General features: G+C 38.5%; 1 protein-coding gene across 1 annotated transcript in view; it reads right to left on the bottom strand.

Annotated features, from left to right (window-relative positions):
* The window catches only part of RGS20 (regulator of G protein signaling 20), a 72,735-nt gene that overhangs the window by 11,178 nt on the left and 41,902 nt on the right, over window positions 1–19,655 (bottom strand). Inside the window, exon 2 of the mRNA XM_081266282.1 lies at window positions 6,299–6,447. Coding sequence (XP_081122408.1) covers window positions 6,299–6,447 — 149 coding nt within the window. The remainder of the gene's footprint in view (window positions 1–6,298; window positions 6,448–19,655) is intronic.

The raw sequence follows: 19,655 nt of genomic DNA, 5'->3' as shown, positions 1-19,655 counted from the left end.
TGTTCCCATGATGTAGGCTCCCTATTTACCTCTCTTATTGTTTCTTTTGCTGAGAAAAAACTTTTTAGTTTGAGTAAGTCCCATTTGTTGATTCTAGTTATTAACTCTTGCGGCTTGGGCGGCGGCTCTGCTCGGCCCCTACTCCAAATGGGGTGACTTGACTACCACGCCATTGGGTCGCTGGACCTGATCCAGGTGTGGGCGGCTGCTCTCTTCGGCCCCAGCTGCAGTTGGGGTGACCTGATACCACGCCGGCGGGTCGCTTGGCCTGTTCTGGGCGCAGGCAGCAGTTCCACTCTGCCCCTCTGGCCCCCACAGCACCCAGCAGGACCCAGACCGAGAAGCAGTTTCCGCGGGTTCCCCAGCCCAGGGCCAAAGCAGCTCCAGGAGCCAGAACCCGGCTGCTCAGAGCTCGGTGCACGCTCTGCTGGGAGCGGGCTCCAAGAAGCAGTCTCCGTGGGTTCCCCAGCCCTGGACCAAAGCAGCTCCGGGAACCAGAACCCGGCTGCTCAGAGCTCGGAGCACGCTCTGCTAGGGGCGAGCTCCAAGAAGCCGTCTCCACAGGTTCTCTAGCCCTGAGCCTGAGCTATCTGTCTGCGAGACGCAGGCAAATAACAGCCTGAAATCACCTGTTCCGTAGCTGAATGAGCTGAGATCAGTAGAAAACAGGGATGATTATGTCAGCTCTCCAAGATGGCGGCCGCTGGCCTCCTCCGTGGACTGACCGGTGTGGAGAACCGAACTGGACCGCTTCCCTCCTCCGTCTGAAACCCAGAACTAAGCACTGAGCGCAGCCATTCCACCGCTGGCCGAAGCCCACAGAATCCGCAGCGCTGCACCTCCTCGCCGCCACCTCTCCGCTTCCCACCGCGTGCCGCAGACTCCGGCCGCGGGGCAATCCGCCGAACAAGCCGTGCGACCCTCCATGCAGAGAAATCGCCTGCGACCGAGCCCCCGCCACCGATCCTCACGCGATGAAAATCCCTCCACTAGATTCTGGAGCACCTCAATTTCACTGGAAATTCCCAACAAGATAGCCTTCAGCTGTTTTAACTCGTCATTCTCCTGCACAGTGACGCGGCACACGGGGGTGATGCACTCCCTTCGCCGCCATCTTCCCCTCTGCATTAGTTTTATACATAATTCTCTTGGAGTTTTCAGGTAGACTCTCATCTCATTGTCTACAGAAAGGGAGATATTCTACCTCTTCCAACTTTTTGTTTGTTTTGGACTGGAAATTGAACCCAGGGGCATGTAACTACTGAGCTACATGCCAAACCCTTTTTATTTTTTATTTCGAGACAGGGTCTAAGTTGCTGAGGCTAGCCTTAAACTTGTTATCTTTCTAGTTTCTCCCAAACTGCTGGGATTACAGGTGTGAGCCACTGTGCCTGGCTTCCTCTTCCCCTTTTTTAAAGGCCTTTAATTGTTTCTTCTTGTTAAATTGCATTGGCTAATACCTAAAACAATGTCTAAGAGTGGTAGAGACTGTGGACACACATGCCCTGATCTTGACTTTAGCAGGAATGTTTTTGGTATCCCATCAATTTAAAAATGGATTTTTTTTTCGGGGGTTGCTAGGGAATGAACCCAGGGCCTTGTGCATGTTAAACCTGTGCTTTAATCATAGAGTTATACTGCTAGCCCTCAAAATGGCTTTTTATCATTGATGATTTGAGTTTTATCTTGTTATTGCTACTGCATTAATGTTTCTCTTCCTTTTATTATGTCTTTTCTTAATACTCCTTACTCCACTTTGTAAGTATGTCAGCCTTTCAGCACATGCACTTTATGAATTTTCAATAAGTGTATGTGTCTGTGTACAGCTCTATTTTTCTTTAAAGGCAAAGTCATTAAACATGCAGGAACCCTTTTGGCTTGTTTCTTTTATGATGCCAGGGCTAAAAAGTTTCAATAAATAATGGTTTATTTAAAATGAAACAAAACAAAGAAGACTGAAAGGCATTGGGTGGTATCCTCTCTGCATGGGCATGAATACTGCCTGACCGCCTAGGCGTCTTTTGTAAGCAGAGCTCATTACTGCACAGTGGGTATGAAAAAGCAAAGAGAAAGGGGAATTATGAATTTGACACAAAATTCCTAAGAGAACTGGAAGCTAAACTCTGAATTAAATAATGCAAAATTTATTTAAGCTTTGACATTTCTTCCACCTCATTTTACAAAGTTGAATTTTTAAGGAGACAAGCTGTTCTAGAAAAAGTGAAGCATATATTTTTTAGTCAAGTTTTGTTTACTGGGCTTCACTGGGATCATTAAGCAGAACAAGGTGTGGACAGAAACCAAGGTGGTTGTTCACCATGTTTTAGAAATGGTTAGTAAAGATGATCCATGGTTAGATACATTTTGAATTATAAAGGAGGAAAAATCGTCAACCTTCTAGAATTTTTAGAGTTTATTTTCAAGAGAAGAATAATCTACGTGTTTTCTTTATAACAAATACCAAGAGGCCATAGGAGGAAATTCTGAGAGCCACATCACAAGGGCTTAGAAAACATATTGCCATTTACTTTCCTTGAAAGTTAACTCTACTATGTATTTCAACCCAAATACATCTCAAAAGAATGTTGAGAAAAGAACCAAGGATCATCTTCCACTGATGTGACAACTATATATTATATTTGGGGGCTAATTATGAATGCCATTCATTGTGAAAGAAAAATTTCTTTCAAAATAGTTGAAGTTTGCTGTATGTTTTTGCCCTCATTCTATTCCCCTCTCTTTCTGCCCTAGAGATAACCAACAACCTAAATTTGTTTTTTTGTTTGTTTGATGTTTGTTTCGAGTCCTGGGTTTAATTCAGGGGCATTCTACCACTGAGGCAGATTCCTCAGCCCTTTTTACTTTTGGAGACAGGGTCTCGCTAAGTTACTTAAGGTCTCACTAAATTGCTGAGGCTGGTCTCGAATTCAGATGCTCCTGCCTCAGCCTCCTGAACTGCTGGAATTACAGAAGTGCGCCACCACACACAGCCACATTTTTATATTTTAGTGTGGCAAAATTTATGAATCTTTTAGAGAATTTTTTATTTTTCAAAGTAACTCTTCCCAACACAGATACAATCCTATATTTTATACTTGACCTTTAAGTCATCTGGAATTGATTTCGTTTTTTTTTTTTTTTGGAAGATGGGGATTGAATTTTTAATGTGGTTCAATTATGGACTATATCTGTTTTAATAGACTTAGATACCAGGCAGGTGATCAACCTTCCTGGTTTGCTGGGGACTCAGGCTTTCATGGGACTTTTCAATGCTAAAATGAGAAAGTCCCAGGGAACTGTGATGAGTTGGTTACCCAAATACTACGAATTCAGACATACTCTCCTTCACTGATGCCACCTCTGTCATATGTTGAAAAGGTTTTCTAGATTTCTTTTATTGTCTTCCATTGATGTGGGAACTACATGTTGTATTTTTGCACTATTTATAAATTTTTTCTTATAATTTTTTAAGTCTGAAATAATTTGATTTGTCAATTGTTGACATGAGATTATTTGTTTACCGCTGGGTTTTATACTTTTGAAGCCCAAATTAAATGACACATATTCCATTTGATTCCTTTTGTGCCTACTCTTGTCACTTGTCTTCCATGGCTTCCCTCTGGGTTCACTTTCCTCCCCCTGAAGTACTAAGAACATTTCTTCCTATTTTTTAGGGAGGGCCTGTGGGTATAAATTCTCTTGGCCTTTGTATGTCTGAAAATGTCTTATTTTATCCACATTCCTGAATAACAGTTTGGCTTTTTTTTAATATTTAATTTTTTAGTTATAGTTGGACATATTCCATTCATTTACTTTTATGTGCTGCTGAGGATTGAACACAGGGCCCCGCACATGCTAGGCAAGCGCTCTCCCTCTGAGCCACAATCCCAGTCCCATAGTTTGGGTTTTGAGTTTTTAGTTACTTTTCTCCAGTACTTTGAAGATGCAGCTCTGTTGCATTTTATATACATAAATGATAAGTGTTACATAAATGCTGGTGATGATGCTGATGATGATGGATGATGTTGATGTCATCCAGGAATAGATTGTAATTTTATTCACTCTATTTGGTCCTAGTCTTCTAATAGTACCCTACTCTGGGATCCATTCCCACCTGCTACCCTTACATTATCAGGATGATATGTTACCAAGGTCATGATCTCAGCCTCCTTGCCCTGTCCAAGGGAAGGAAGGACAGCTTAAACATTAGCTAGAGTCTCACTGAACACCCTTTTTATCCTTGTATACCTCTCAGATGATCGTCTCTGTTTACACTGAGATCTATTGGCAGAATGAAAAGTGGAGAAGGGCCCTGAATGTAGGCTCTCACATAGATGGGTGTCTTCCCTGTGTAGGGAAGGCCCTGGACAAGTTTTCTCTGTGTCTCTTCTCCAGCTTACTGCCAAGTTGTTTAGATTTCTATGTAGGCATCTGAAGTCTCACCTGAGCAGCACACTGCTTAGCTGTTGTCCACCCCATCTCCCCACATGCCCACCTGCCATCTGGGATCTGTCCTGACTGCCTCATGATCTCATGGGTCTTGGCCATGTTCTGTTGCTAGGCTCCATCCACCAGACTAGAACTTCTTACAAGTCCACATTGGCCCAAGTCAAGCAGGATGAGCCCACTAAACTTTCCTGGATGTTTCACAGCCTACCTCCAACTTTCTCCCCAGGATCCAGTTCTAATAGTTCTGTATCACCATTCTTTTTTTTCTCCTTGTTTTATAATGCTGGGGTTGAACCCATGCTAGGCAAGAACATCTCCAACCCTTATAAAATTTTATTTTGAGACTAGGTCGCCAAAAGGCTGATCCTGAACTTGCAATCTTCCTACCTCAGCTTCCTGAGTAGCTGGGATTACAGTGTGTGCCACTATGCCTGCCTATATCACTCTTCTTAATCAGTCCCAATATTAGTTTTTCTTATTCTCCACTGGATAGTGAGGTCTGGATCTACCTTATAGCAAATCCTACATAAATTTACAATTATTTAATTGCTGAAAGTGATGTACAAGTTTAGCTGGTGCTAGCACTTGTCATATTCAAAATTTCAAAGATGCAACCTAACATGAATATGATTCCTAGATGCAAAGTACATCCATTTCTCCAGACCTTGTGATTCAAACAGTCACAGTGTTTTACATGTAATTCATTTATCGCTCTCTTTATTTTTAAACATTTAAAAAATTTTTTTGTTGTAGGTAGACACAATACCTTTATTTATTTAATCAACTAATTTTTTAAGATGTAGTGCTGAGGATTGAACCCAGTGCCTCACATGTGCTAAGCAAGCGCTGTACCACTAAGCCACAACCCCAGCCCCTATTTTATTTTTAAAGCAATAATTGTATCTTCCTCTACCCAGTAAGGTAGTCTGTATTTTCAGATTTCTTTCTCCATTTTTTTTGGGGGGTGGGTATTGGGGATTTAATCTAGGGGCACTTTGCCACTGAGTTACATCTCTAGCCTTTTTTTTTTAAATATTTTTTTTTAGTTGTAGATGGACACAATACCTTTATTTTATTTGTTATTTATTATTATTGTTATTTTTATGTGGTGCCAGGGATCAAACCCAGTGCTTCATGCATGCTAGGCAAGCACTCTACCATTGAGCCACAACCCCGGCCCTCCCTTTTTGTTTTTTGAGACAGGGTCTCACTAAGTGGCTTAGAGCTTTGCTAAGTTGCTGAGGCTGGCCTTGAATTTGTGATCCTCCTGTCTCAGCCTCCAGAGTGCTAGGATTATAGGTGTGTGCCATGGCACTCGTCTTTCTTGCCATTTTAAGCACATATTTTGACAATTTTCTTTATTAAAAAAACAAAATTGCCTAGCATGCTTGAGGTTCTGTGTTCAATCCCCAGGACCTCAAGGAAAAATAATAATAAAAGGAAACTAGCAGAAGATAAAAATCCAGGCTTCATAATCCTAACCTTTAAGATAATCTTAAATACTAAATCCTGATCAAAGTCTTTATGCCAAAGGCGAGTCTTTCTAATCACCTAAGTGACGTTTCTGTCCATATGTTAAGGTATGATCAGAACTGCATTCCATTGTTCTTTTGTTGTCTAACCAATGCTAGCTAGCCTGATTTCAAGTATTTGAATATAGGTTTCTTGAGAACTAAACAGACATAGCTATTATTTAAAAAAAAAAAAACTGTATGTCTTTAACAGGCATGTATTAATTGCTTTAAAAACACTGAATTAGTTAAGTTGAATCAAGCTGGCTCTATTCAAGGGTAACAATTCCCAATCAACAGCACATTAATTTTGAAAATTTAAAAGCCCCCAAACTTACCATGAACAGCTACAACAGCAGCACCAGCAAAAGCAGCAAGCATTGGAGCCCCGATTCCCTGCTCCATGCTGGTCGGGGACTGAGCCTGGTGGCTCCTGGGCAGCTGTCATCTGCCGCTTCCGCATCTCCATTCGTTCAGATCCCATAACCTGCAACAGGGCAAGGAAAAAGAGAGTAGGAAGGGGTGTGGAGTTATGAAGACAGCCCAGAAATTCAGTTGTTTGTCTCACTGTGAAGATGCCACATGACTATATCCAGGTCATTTTCTTTTTCTAATTCTGGTAAATCCTGGTGCTTAGATTCTTAATATCCATTAATTTGTCCAACACTTATTTAATGGCGAGCATCTGCCAAACATGGTAAATTCCAGGAATAAAATGGTGAACAGAATCTTGCCCTTAGGCACTCAGAGTTTAGTAAAGGAGACAGATAAATATGCAGCAGACACTAATAAGTTGCTCCAATAGGGCGTTTTCCAGCTCCAGGTTCCCTCAGGACTGAATCAAAGGGCAAGCAGTTACAGGTGGCAACTTAATTACAGTGGCCCATGAGGTTGAGTACAGAGAAAAGAGCAAGCCACACCAAAAAGATCATTCATGTCAGGACAGCAGTCTGAACAAACGTCAGAAGAGGAGTTGATACTGGGAGGATGCAGATCTGAGAACAAAACCGTGATATTCACATCTTTACTAGTTGCATCGCCTTGAAGAAGGTACCCAAGTTCTTACATGCAAAATGCTTAGAACACTGCCTGGTACATAGTAACTGCTCAATTATTCCCAACAAGTGAGGTTCAGGGCCAGCCAGCCTGCCCAGACCCACCCCATTATCTTAGGAATGGTTCCTCTTTCCCACTTCCATGGAGGCCAAGCCACCAGACACAAAAGATCTATGCCTTCAGCTTCTGTGTTTTGTTGAGGACTACAAGCAAGTGTGAAGGATCAAGGTACCCAATCAACCTAAGAAAAGAAGCTGCTAAACTCATTTTTACTTTTGATATTACCATTGAATTCTTGATGGAGCTAATTGCAAGCTAATATCAAAGATACATTAAAGAACTTTAAATAAGACTTCAGAATTAAATTTTAGATATATTATTCTATTCCAGCATTAGATTTGTCTATTTCTATTGTCTATGACTTAATCCTATATGCTATTAGACTTTTAGTTATTTTAATCTTCCTTTATTTTTTATTTTAAGACACAGGGTCTTGCTGTGTTACCCAGGCTGGCCCTGAACTACTGTACTCAAGTGATCCTTCTGCCTTGGCCTCCCAAATAGCTGGACTAAAGGCATAAATCACTATGCCTGACATGTTCTATATGGAGTTTTTAAACTTTTATTCTGGGTAGGATTTAAAAAACGTTCTCTTCACTTAAACGTTTGTTGTGGTGGATTTTTTGGAGTCAGAGAGCTGTTCTTTTTTTTTTTTTTTCAGATTAGAAATTAGAAGTTTATTAAAGGACAGCAGAAAAGACTTCTCCCGGAGGAAGAAGGGGACCCAAGAGATGGAATCCCCAGAGAGCTGTTCTTGATCTGTTTTTATTGTTGTTAATTGTTTGGTATTTTCCCAGGTGAATTTTGAAATCAGCTTGTGACAGTACAAAAATAATCATATTGGCATTTTGATTAGAGCTACATAGACTGTACAGATTTATTAATGAGGAATGATATCTGAGTTTCTCATGGGAGTTTCAGGACAGCAAGAGAGATCCATCAAAAAGCTTTTATATCCCTTCATCCACAGTGAAAACAATGCTCATAACACCCAGACACTGTCCACAGCACCCCAGCCTAGGCTGAGCAGTTCAGGGTTCCTGAGCTGGTACCAGCAGCACCTTGGGCAAAAGACAGAGGCAGAAACATTTGCCAAACTCCCCATCATGTTATATGGGCTCCACTTGGATCTGACTTGTATGATATGTCAAGGTCACTGTAGTGTCATGTGTAACTAATTAAAACAAATATTTTTAAAAAAGGCAGAAAGAGTTCTAACCTCCTCTAATGCCTGTTGAGAGTTGGGCATGGTGGTGCATGCCAGTAATCCCAGGGTTTCAGGGGTCTGAGGCAGGAGGACAGTAAGTTTAAGGCCAGCCTAGGCAAGTTAGTGAGGCTCTGTCTCAAAGTAAAATTTAAAAATAAAAAGAGTTAGGGATGTAGTTCAGTGGTAGAGCACTTTCCTAACATGCTTGAGGTCCTGGGTTCAATCCCAGTATGACATTAAAAAACAATTTTTTTAAAAAAGCAAATATTGATCATTGTTGAAGTTGTTGTGTATTGTGGGATTCACGCATAGGATCTGTTATAACTGTCTCTACATTTATGTATATTTTAAAATTTCCTTAAAGTTTTAAAAAATGTTGAATCTCTTAGATTTTTAAAAATCTACTAAGATGAGCATATGAATTTCCTCCTTTGAATAGTTATTATGAACTAAGTTACATTAATGCATTTCTTAATGTTGAGTCAACCTTATTTTCATAAGCAATCTCTTCTTAGGTCTAAATGATAACTGTTTTCCTATTATGCTACTTAAATTGATTTGGTGGTATTTTATATGGATTTTAAAAATTCTATCTACATACCCTCCTACTTACATACCTACCTACCTACCTATCATCCTCATAAAGGAATTATTGTTTCCCTGAACATTTTGTAGAATGTGCCTATAAAATTATTAGAATCTTTTAGGAGTGACCTGTTGACTCTATCTTCAACTTTGATTTCTGTTCTTTCATAGATTCTTCCTCTTTTTGAATCAATATGACATTTTTTTCTTTCTTGAAAAAAGAAACCATACATTTGATATGGATTTCAAATTTATTAGAACTTATTATTAGTCACAATTGGCAGAATAAGATGCTTTAAGTTAGTGTATATTTATTTTAGAGACTAATACATAATTGTTTATAGAAGGGTAACCTATTTAGTTACTAATATTAGTAGAAAATAAATGTTTTTTAGTGTAACAGAAAATTAATATGAAGTTTAACAATAATTATTAAATAAATTCTACATATTTGCAAGATTTTAAAAATATGCTATTGGTGTATATGTTAATCCAGACAGTGATTGGCCAAGTGAGGTTCTTACATTCTTCCTCTGCTCCTATCTTGTCTGTGGGAGGACTCTACACATCTTATTTCCATTTGTTCCTTCTAAATACAATGGAAGCAATGCTACTTAACATTGCTATTCTGACTCTCTTTCAGTGTGTGTCTGGCAAAGAATTGCTAGGCATCATTTCACTGTCCTCTGGGGTGACTCAGGCATGACACAGGCAGTGTCCCTCAGCTATTGGCTGCTTTTGCTTGAGCATCCTGAGGCTAGAAGTTAGATGAATGCAAAATCAGTGCTGGCCATTACAGATGCTTTATTTTATAATTCATGGCATTTCAAAAGCAGTCTGAGATTGACTTTTGTGAAATGATTATTTTCTTTTTCAGTACAGTAGTCTTAATAAGCACAAGTATTAGTTACCAAAGTATTAACTGAAAATAGTTCTATAAATTTTGCTGCTAGTTCTTCAGTTCACAAATTATTTTGCAAATAAAAGATGTACATCATGGAAAAAAAAAGCAGTCTGAGGAAATGGGAATGGTACAGGTTAGTATCTTATTAAATATTTCTGATTTCAATTGAGATAAATCTTATCTAAACATAGTTTTTCCAGATTCCTAGGAACATGACATTTAAGAGGACTCTTTGAAAGTTCAACTAAAAGCCATCACAAACTCTTAATCTTGATCATAATCTTTTAGTAATTTGGCATTGAAAGCACTAACTAGTTAGAAAAAAATATATGACCTAACTGTAATTAGCTCAGAAGAGTTATTTCTTATTTCCTGGTGCATTGAAACTTGATAGCTGGATTCCATAAGGGACTGTTTTTTTTTGATTATGGTATCCTAATTCTGAACATAGCCATTATTGAATTGCACAGTGGAAATATATATGATGAAACAGCAAGTATTATATGGAAAAAAAAATCTTAAGACCTAACACACAAGTTTTTGTTCCATGAGGATATAGAATCACAGATGAGATCCCAATGAAGGATCCCAAGAACTTGAAAGGACATACATTTAAAACCCTCCTCAGAGACCCTTAGACACAGGATCCTACTATCAGGGAACAGTTTAGAGTTCTGAAAAATATCAGAATATAAGGAAATTTGAGAGGACGAATTATCCTGGAAGAGACCAAAATCCCAAATCCATTTATATAGTCTCTTGAGTTATTTTTGACTGAACACACCTTGACTCTTGAAGTATTTCTCTTGGGGAAGTACTGCTAGGTAGACCCTGGATGCTTAACAGGGCCTCAGCTAAATTTATGTCAGAGCAAAGAACCCCTCAGTGCTCTCTGTTATTGACTTTCGATATCTGTTAAGTGCAATTTGTAGGAGGCCATTTGGTTTGGACTGAGCTCCTGTACCAGGCCCAACAAACCAAACCAAAATGGAGTCACTCATGTGAGAGTTCCTCACCACTAAGACGAAACAAAATTATTTATCTAACTTGTCTAAGAAATCAGGAGAAAGAGAAACAGTAATCAAATCCCCACCAAAGTCAGTTTTAGTCAGCATAAGAAGTTCCCTCTGCTTTAACTTGTATAAGGAAAGTAAATTGAAATAACCAACTCGTTTTGGTTTCATGTTTCTGTTTTTCTTAGCCCTTCTGTGTCTCTAAAGCAAGCCTCCTCTGCTCAGTTCATGGAAACAATAATTCTGTTTCCCAGAATGAAGTGTTGCCCAATTTTAGAACCACAGATATAAGCCAATTAAGATTTCAAACTAAATTTGTTGTAATTTGGTCTTTTGACGTAGCTTACCTAGTTTTAACTTCTAATTTTGTTATCTTGCACAGGACTCAGCTTATGATCCAGTTTCTTACTCCACTGTGCCTGCTACCACAGGCTTCACCAGTATTCTACCCAAACTCTTGTTTCTGTTTTGTTTTTTACTTCTGGCGTCTATGTCTTGTTGATACACTTCACCTTCCACTTTCTATAAAGGAAGCTATTTTAAAATGCTACAGAGACACTAAAAACTAAAAATCAGAAGTATCTGAATTCAAATTCAAGGTGGGTTGGAGACTCTGGTCAAATTGGGGTAATAAGTTTTCACTTTGAATCACCATTTTGTTCCAAGCAAAGTCAATGAATGATTAAAAAAAAAATTCTTAAAGAATTTGGCTGAAACAAAAAACAACACAGGAATATCCCAAAACCAGAAATGCAATGGAAATGTCAATTAATGGGTAGAATGGAAGCAGCAGTCCTCCTTGGCTTTCAGTCCAAGTAGCAGGCAGTGAATGTCAGTGAATGTCAGCAGGTGAAATTAGTCCAGGCTAAGTGGAGGACGAGGTGCACTCACTGCTTTAAAAGAAAAGAGGGACCCTGTCTTCTGTACGAAAGAAGCTAATCTGAACAGCCCTGGCTGATCTCTGTGTGTCTATGTGGGCAAAGGTAGAAGGTTATACATTAAGCTGCTAGTTCTGAGACAAAATCTGCCACATTCTCAATATCACACGGATGGAAACTGTGAATTACAACATCTGGCTGTCAGTGAGAAGCCCATGTGTCCTGTGGAGGAAATTTTATTTTTTAAAATATATATATTTTTAATTGTAGTTGGACACAATACCTTTATTTTATTTATTTATTTTTATGTGGTGCTGAGGATCGAACCTGGAGCCTCGCACATGCTAGGCAAGCACTCTATGCTAAGCCACAACCTCAGCCTGGAAATTTTAATGTTTTTAGGTAGAAATAAGTAAAAACTAAGAAAGATAGAAAACAATCAAAATGACAAAAATGGAAGGAATAAAGATGATTTATTTAAAATAAACTTGCAGACCAAAATTACAAGTCACATGAAAAAAAATACAATGCTAAGAAGGATAGTCATTAAAATAACCCACTGGAATGAATGTGAAAGACTGAGGGCTGGGGTTGTGGCTCAGTGGTAAGGTGTTTGCCTTGTATGTGTGAGGCCCTGGGTTTAATTCTCAGCACCACATAAAAATGAATAAATGAAAGGTATTGTGTCCATCTACAACTAAAAGTAAATTTATTTATTTAAATTTTTAATATTTATTTTTTAGTTTTCAGCAGACACAACATCTTTGTATGTGGTGCTGAGGATCGAACCTGGGCTGCACGCATGCCAGGCGAGCGCGCTACCGCTTGAGCCACATCCCCAGCCCAGTATATTTATTAAAAAAAGATCATGAAAGATTAAAGTTAGGATGCTCAAAGACAATGCAGAAATCATTCTCATTTAAAATGTCAAAAATAGGAAACCAATAGACAGAGATGAAATAAAAACAGGTAGATAGAAAACTGAACCAAGTAGAAAGTTTCAAAGACATTAGAAAAGAGCACTGAAGGACTACTTTAGAATCTTGTACAGAAAGACTCCAGGAATTAAAAAAAAAAAAGGGAGTGGTGTGGAGGGAGAGGATGAGACCCCCAGAATGGCCATGTGATGTACTCAGCTCTCTCCCTGGCCAAAACAACAACAACCCCAAAACATTAACTGTGAGTTATTTAAAACCAATCACTTAAAGTCTCTGAAAGTTGGCATACATCCAATGTAGGTAAATTTACATGAAGTAAATAGGAGAAATAATTATTCAAGAAAATTGGGCTGGGGATATGGCTCAATAGTAGAGCCTTGCCTGGAATGTGTGAAGCCCTGGATTCAATTCCCAGCACTGCAAAAAATTAAAATAATCAAATAAATAATATTTTAAAAAAAATTTTAAGTTGAGATTGGACACAATACCTTTATTTTCTTTCTTTCTTTATTTTATGTGGTGCTGAGGATCGAACCCAGTACCTTGCACATGCTAGGCGAGTGCTCTATCACTGAGCCACAATCCCAGCCCCTAAATAATAATTTTTTAAAAAAAAGAAAAGAAAAAAAATAAAATCACTCAATGTTTAAGAAGAGTGAGAATCAGAGTTGTAGCATTTGAGCCAAGACCTGCTACTACCCTCTCACACCCAGTTCTGTATGATAAAAGCTGTACTCCAGGCTGGTATAGCCAAGAAGACAGGTGCTCTCTCCTTTCAGCTTCCAAAGCATGGCATTGGTTCTACCCCAGGAGGATGAGGCCACAAGCATCTTTCCTCCCTCACTGGCTCACTGTTGCAGGATCTTTACTCTAGCTGACTGTGACCAAGACCACTGGAACTTCCTCCTTGCTCCTCTCTTATAGGGTAGAAGCTGTAGCTTGCTGAGAGGCAAAGATTCTACAGAGGGAAGATCTGCTGAGAAGACCTAGGGCTGCTATCCCACCCCACTCCAGAACCTATCCCCAGAGTACGGGTATAGCTGTAAGGGAGAAGCAGGCTGTATGATATGGAGGGAAAAATCACTGGAGATTTTAATAGCAATCAATTAAGAGAACGCTAGGAAGTTCATGATACAAGTAAAAGGCAGATCAGGCCATATACAATAGAATCAACAAGGGAAAAACACACGGGTGGAGTCTGCAGGAATCCATGTGCAGGCTTCCCTAGGCACTCTCCCTCTCATGAGGAATCATGCACAGCACACACTTCCCTAGCAACAAAAATGCAGTAGCGTGTGCTGTCCCTGCCCGTGAAGGTCAGTAGAAACTCAGCACCCAAAACTTTTTTGTTGAAGGGTGGTCACATAGGCTTTCTGGCTAGCACATCAAAAATTCAAGACTCCCAAAAGGAAAGTAGATGTCTAGCATACATCATATTTTTTCAATAACACTCTAGCTATAGGGAACTACTGTTGTCATTTAACTATTGACTGAACACACTCTAAAAGACAAGTCCCCAGATGCAAACCAACAGCCAATATTGAAAACAGGAATAGAAAGATTCTAAGGATAGCAGTCTAATACTTGCTATGTTAATTATGTTCAACACTGGAACAGAAAAATGATGGCTGTAAATTTCCCAAATTTGATGAAAACCACTTATCTATGTAACCGACAGGTACACTCAACTCCAATTAGGATAAAAACAAACAGGTCCATACTCAGACATATCATAGTCTAAATGTTGAGAGGAAAAGATAAAAAGGAAATCTTAAAGTAGAAAAGAAAAATGACTCATCACAAACAAGTGAATCACAACAAGATTAACAGCTGACTTCTTGCCACAAAGAAGAGATCAAGAAACTGTGGGACAACATATTCAAAGTGCTAAAAGATAAAAACTGTCAACTAAGAATCCTCTGTTCAGCCAAGCCATTTCTAAAAGATGAGGACAAAATAAAGACATTCCCCAGTAAGCAAAAACAGAATTTGTAGCAAGCAGATCTGTCTTAAACATTGAAGGAAGTTCTTCAAAGTAAGTGACTCTAGGCAATAAATCACACATAAGCACATGCCCACATGCCCACATGCCCACCCACCAAACCCACGCTAGCCCCAGTAAATGTGGTTATCTAGGCAAAAATAAAGGACAGTAGGGTTATATGTTTTTCTTTATTCTCTTGCTTGATTAAAAAAAATTTCATAAAACAGTATCTATAAATTTCTGTTATAAGACTGATAACATAAGAAGGTGATATATTTGGCATGAACAACAGATAAGATGGAGGTATGAATAAAAGTATATTGCAATAGGATGCGGCAGCAGAAGGAAATGCAGATCCACAGGAAAAGAAAAAGGGGGAGAAAACCAGAAACTATATGTTTCTACTCTTATTTCTTTTCTTAGCTTTTTTAAAAGGCATAGTATTACATAAAATGATAATTACAACATTGGAGTACAGGATTTGTAATACTTAATATGTACAGTGATAATAGGGCCCATCCCTCAAAAAAAGGCAGGGAAGGAAGAAAGTTATAAAGGAGTAAAATTTCTAAAGCTTCTAAGTGAGTATACATTGAAAGTTCATTCTGTTACATTAAGATATAAGCCCTATAGAGGCCACTGAGAAATTAGGACAAAAAATACATATAGTGGGAAAAAGTCACTAAAAAAATTAAAATGGTGTGATAGAAAATATCAGCTTAGGGCAAAGGAAATTAGTGAAAAGAAGAAGTAGGCATAAAATATTTTTTTAAAAAGAGGAAAATGCAAAGGTTAATCCTACCCTATCAATGCAACATGAAAAATAGGTGGATTGAACCATCTAATCAAAGGGTAGAGATTGTCAGAATGAATAAAAACATGACACAGTGATATGTTGACTACTAAAGACATTTTAGAATTAAAAATACAAGTAGATTGGGAGTAGCCACTCCTGCTTCTTTTCAGGCTCAATTTGTGTGGTAGATCAATTCCCATCCTTTCCCTTTCAGCCTGTGGCTGCCTTTGCATGTTCTCTTGCAAACAACATATAGTTTGGCTCTTATTTTTTAATCCATTTTGCTAGCCTATATCTTTTAATTGGAGAGTTGAGACCAATTACATTGAATGTTATTATAGAGAAATTAAAATAATACAAATAGATTGAAAGTAAAAGATGAGGCAGATAGATTTAGCCAATAGCAAACACAATAGAAATAAGGTGTCTATGCTAATAGCTAACAAAATATACTGGGTTTTTTCTTTTTTTTTGTAGGTGCTTTCTATTAAAACTAGTACCTAGAGCCTTGCTAGGCAAGCTTCTACCATGGAGCTATATCCCCAGCCCCCACTTTTCATATAAAACCTTATTCGAGATTAAGAAAGATATTTTACATGATAAAAGGGTCAATTCCCCAGGAAGATATAATAATCTTCTTAGAGGAAATATTAAATGGCAGATGACTCTGTCACATGGGGAGGTCCCAATAGGAGACCATGGTGGCTTCCAGTGGGAGACAGTGGTTTCTCATGGGCTGGGGACATGATCAGGACCCAGCCAAGGCTGTGGGGGCACCCAGCAGAGTCTGCTGAGCTCCTGCAGGTGAGATGCATGTCCATCCCAGTCAAGGAGCTGGGTCTCCTGGCCAAGGACATGCACATCACATCCCTGAAGGAGATCTATTCCCACTCCCTGTGCATCAAGGAATCTGAGATTGCTGACTTCTTTGTGGGGGCACACTTCAAGGATGATCCTTTGAATATTATGCTGGCGTGGAAGCAGACCCAAGCTGGCCAGCAGACCAAGTTCAAGGCATTTACTGCTATCGGAGACTATGATGGCCATTATTGTCTGGGTATTACCATGCTTCAGGGAGATAGTTATTACCATAACAGGGGCCATTATCCTGGCCAAGCTCAGGAACAAGATCAGCCAGCCCTACATCACCCCTTGCAAGGGGCCAGGGCACTGTGGCCCTGCATCCCTTGTGCCTCATCCCCACTCCCAGAGGCACTGGCATTATATCTGCCCTGTGGCCATGCTGTTGCTGCTGACCAGTGTTGACCATTGCTACACCTAGCCAAATCCAAGACCTACAGCTATCTTACCCTTTTCCTCTTGTGTTCACTATGCCTATCAGGATTTACCTACCATAATAAAAACCCACATCAGAGTCCACCTGCCTAGCACCCAGGTTCTATCTGTGGCCACCCCTATCTCCACCATCAGTGCTATGCTTAGAGTTCAGGCGTCAGCATGCCAAACCAGTGCTCTACCACTGAGTCACATCCCCAGTCCACCAGTAGGGTTGTTATAAGGGAAAAATGAAGGAACTTAATTGAGCCTATTAAAAAATTACATATATATTATAAATACAATATGTTTTATATATATATACAGAACCACAAAATACATAAAGTAGAAAAATACAGAATTAAAGTAGACAATTCAACAATAAAAGTCAATGCCACTCTTTTAACAGTGGATGGAACAACTAGACAGACTATCAGTAAGCCCACAGAAGACCTGCAGACAACATGAGATAACACTGTAGCATGTAGAGCATTCCACCCACATCAGTGAAAACACATTCTTGCAGGTCCATGTGAAAATTCTCCAGAGTAAATCATATGGTATAAAACAGCTGGTAATGGAATACTTTTAGAAATAAACAACTGAAAGATATTTGAGAAATCCAAAATATGTGAAAATTAAATATGTTCCCAAAGAACCCATGGGCTAAAGAAGAAATCACAAAGAAAATTAGAAATACTTTGACTTGAAAATACAAACATGAAAACACAACATGCCAAAAATTACCAGATGCAGCTAAATGAAGCTAAGCTTGTATAGATGTAAAAGTCTACATTAAAAAAGAAGAAACATCTTAAAACAATAATCTAAATTTTCACCCTAGGCAACTATGAAGAGCAAAGTACAACTAAATACAGAAGGACTGAACTGACTGAGTGGAAATTAGCAAAAGAGAGAATAGAAAAACAATACAGGAAGTCCATTAAAAGGAAAGCTGTTAATTTGAAAAGATCAACAAAACTGACAAATCTTAACTAGACTGACCATGGGGAAAAAAAAGAGGGGACTCAATTAAAATCAGGAATCAAAGATGGGACATTATAACCAGTATTACAGACATGAAAAGCATTCTAAGGGCGTACTATGAACAACCCTATGCCAAATGTTAGAAAACTTAAATGAAACAGAAATTCCTAGAAACTAACACTAGCAAAATGACTTATGAAGAAAAAAAATCAGAATAGAACTTTAAGAAAAAGAGATTAGTTCTTTTTTTTTAATCCACAAAATCAGATCAAGATGGCCTCACTTAAAATTTATTTTCAGCAATATTTTGTCATATTCAGTGTAAAATTAAGATTATGTACCACAGTATAACTATAAATATGCTAAAAACTAATTGAACAGTACATTTCAAATGAGTGAATTGTACAATATATGAATTGTGTGCCAATAAAAATTTCAAAAAAGGATGGTTTTGCTGGGGAATTTTACCAAATATTTAGCAAAGAATGCATACCAGTTCTTAAAAAAAAAAAAAACTCTCCCCAAAAAATGGAAAAGGAGTGATAGCAAATGCCATTTGCTGGTCTCAGTATATATAGAGGTTATGTGACCTGCTGGAATAATAGAAATATCTATGTGCAGTCACAGCTGAGGGGACTGATGACAAATGTTCTGCAGGGGTTTCAACGTGTCTTGAAGCTGTCATTCATTATTTGTACCAAAGAATTGCCTTAAAAATCACAGATCATCAATTCAGAATCACAAAAATATTATTCCTAGTTGCAAATAACATGATCATATAGAGAAAATTGAGGATTCCACCAAAAAGTAAAGAGTTCAGTAAATTTGCAAGATCAAATACAAAAATCAAATGTATGTCCACACACTAGGAATGAACATTCTGGAAAAAATATTAAGAAATAATCTCAATTGTTTTAAGAAAGAATAAGGCAATTTGAATAAAATTAACAAAAGAAGTGCAAGATTTATATACTGAAAACCACAAAGCATTGTTGAAAGTAAAGAATATCTAAATAAATGGGAAGATATTCTATGTTCATAAATCAGAAGACTATATATTAAGATGGCAATATTCCACAAGTTCATCTGCATTGAAACCCAGCTACCTTTTTTTGAGGAATTGCCAAGCTGGTCCTAAAATTCATATGGAAATGAATGGGACCCCAAAAGCCAAAATTTTGGGGAGAAAAATGGCAAAGCTGGGGAATACCACCACTTCCTGATTTCAAAATTTTCTACAAAGTGACTGTAATTAAGACAGTGTGGTAATACACACACCAATCATTTGCAAATCCAGACATAATTCTGATATTTACACTTAATTGATATTTGACAAAAAGACTGAGACAGGGCTGGGGATGTGGCTCAAGCGGTAGCGTGCTTGCCTGGCATGCGTGCGGCCCGGGTTCGATCCTCAGCACCACATACAAACAAAGATGTTGTGTCCGCTGAGAACTAAAAAAACCTAAATATTAAAATTATCTCTCTCTTTAAAAAAAAAAAAGACTGAGACAGTTAAATGGCAGAAAGAATAGTGTTGTCAACAAATGTTACTGACACAAGTGGATATCCATAAGCAAAAGAATGAAATTAGACCCTTATCTCACACCATACACAAAATTTAACTCAAATCATCACAGATCTACCTGAGCTAAAACTATAAAATGCTTAGATGAAAATCCAGGAGACTCTTCATGGACCTTGGGTAAGTGATTATTTCTCAGGGTGGTATTAATAATAATAATAATAAAATGGAGGAGGAGAAAGAGGGGTCAAATGGTGGTTCCATTCCCAGCTTTACAAGGAATCTCCATACTGCTCTCCAAATTGGTTGCTCCAATTTGCAGTCCCACCAGCAAAGTATGAGTGTACCTTTTTCCCCCCGCATCCTCGACAGCACTTATTGTTTGACTTCATAATGGCTGCCATTCTTATTGGAGTGAGATGGTAAAGAACTCTTAATAAAACACAATAAAAAATTTAAGGTGGAGAATGAATTAGACTAGATATTT

Source organism: Spermophilus citellus (assembly GCF_964194105.1).
Source record: "Spermophilus citellus genome assembly, chromosome: 14".
In the NCBI taxonomy this organism is placed as follows: domain Eukaryota; kingdom Metazoa; phylum Chordata; class Mammalia; order Rodentia; family Sciuridae; genus Spermophilus; species Spermophilus citellus.
This window is presented reverse-complemented; position numbering and strand designations above follow the sequence as displayed.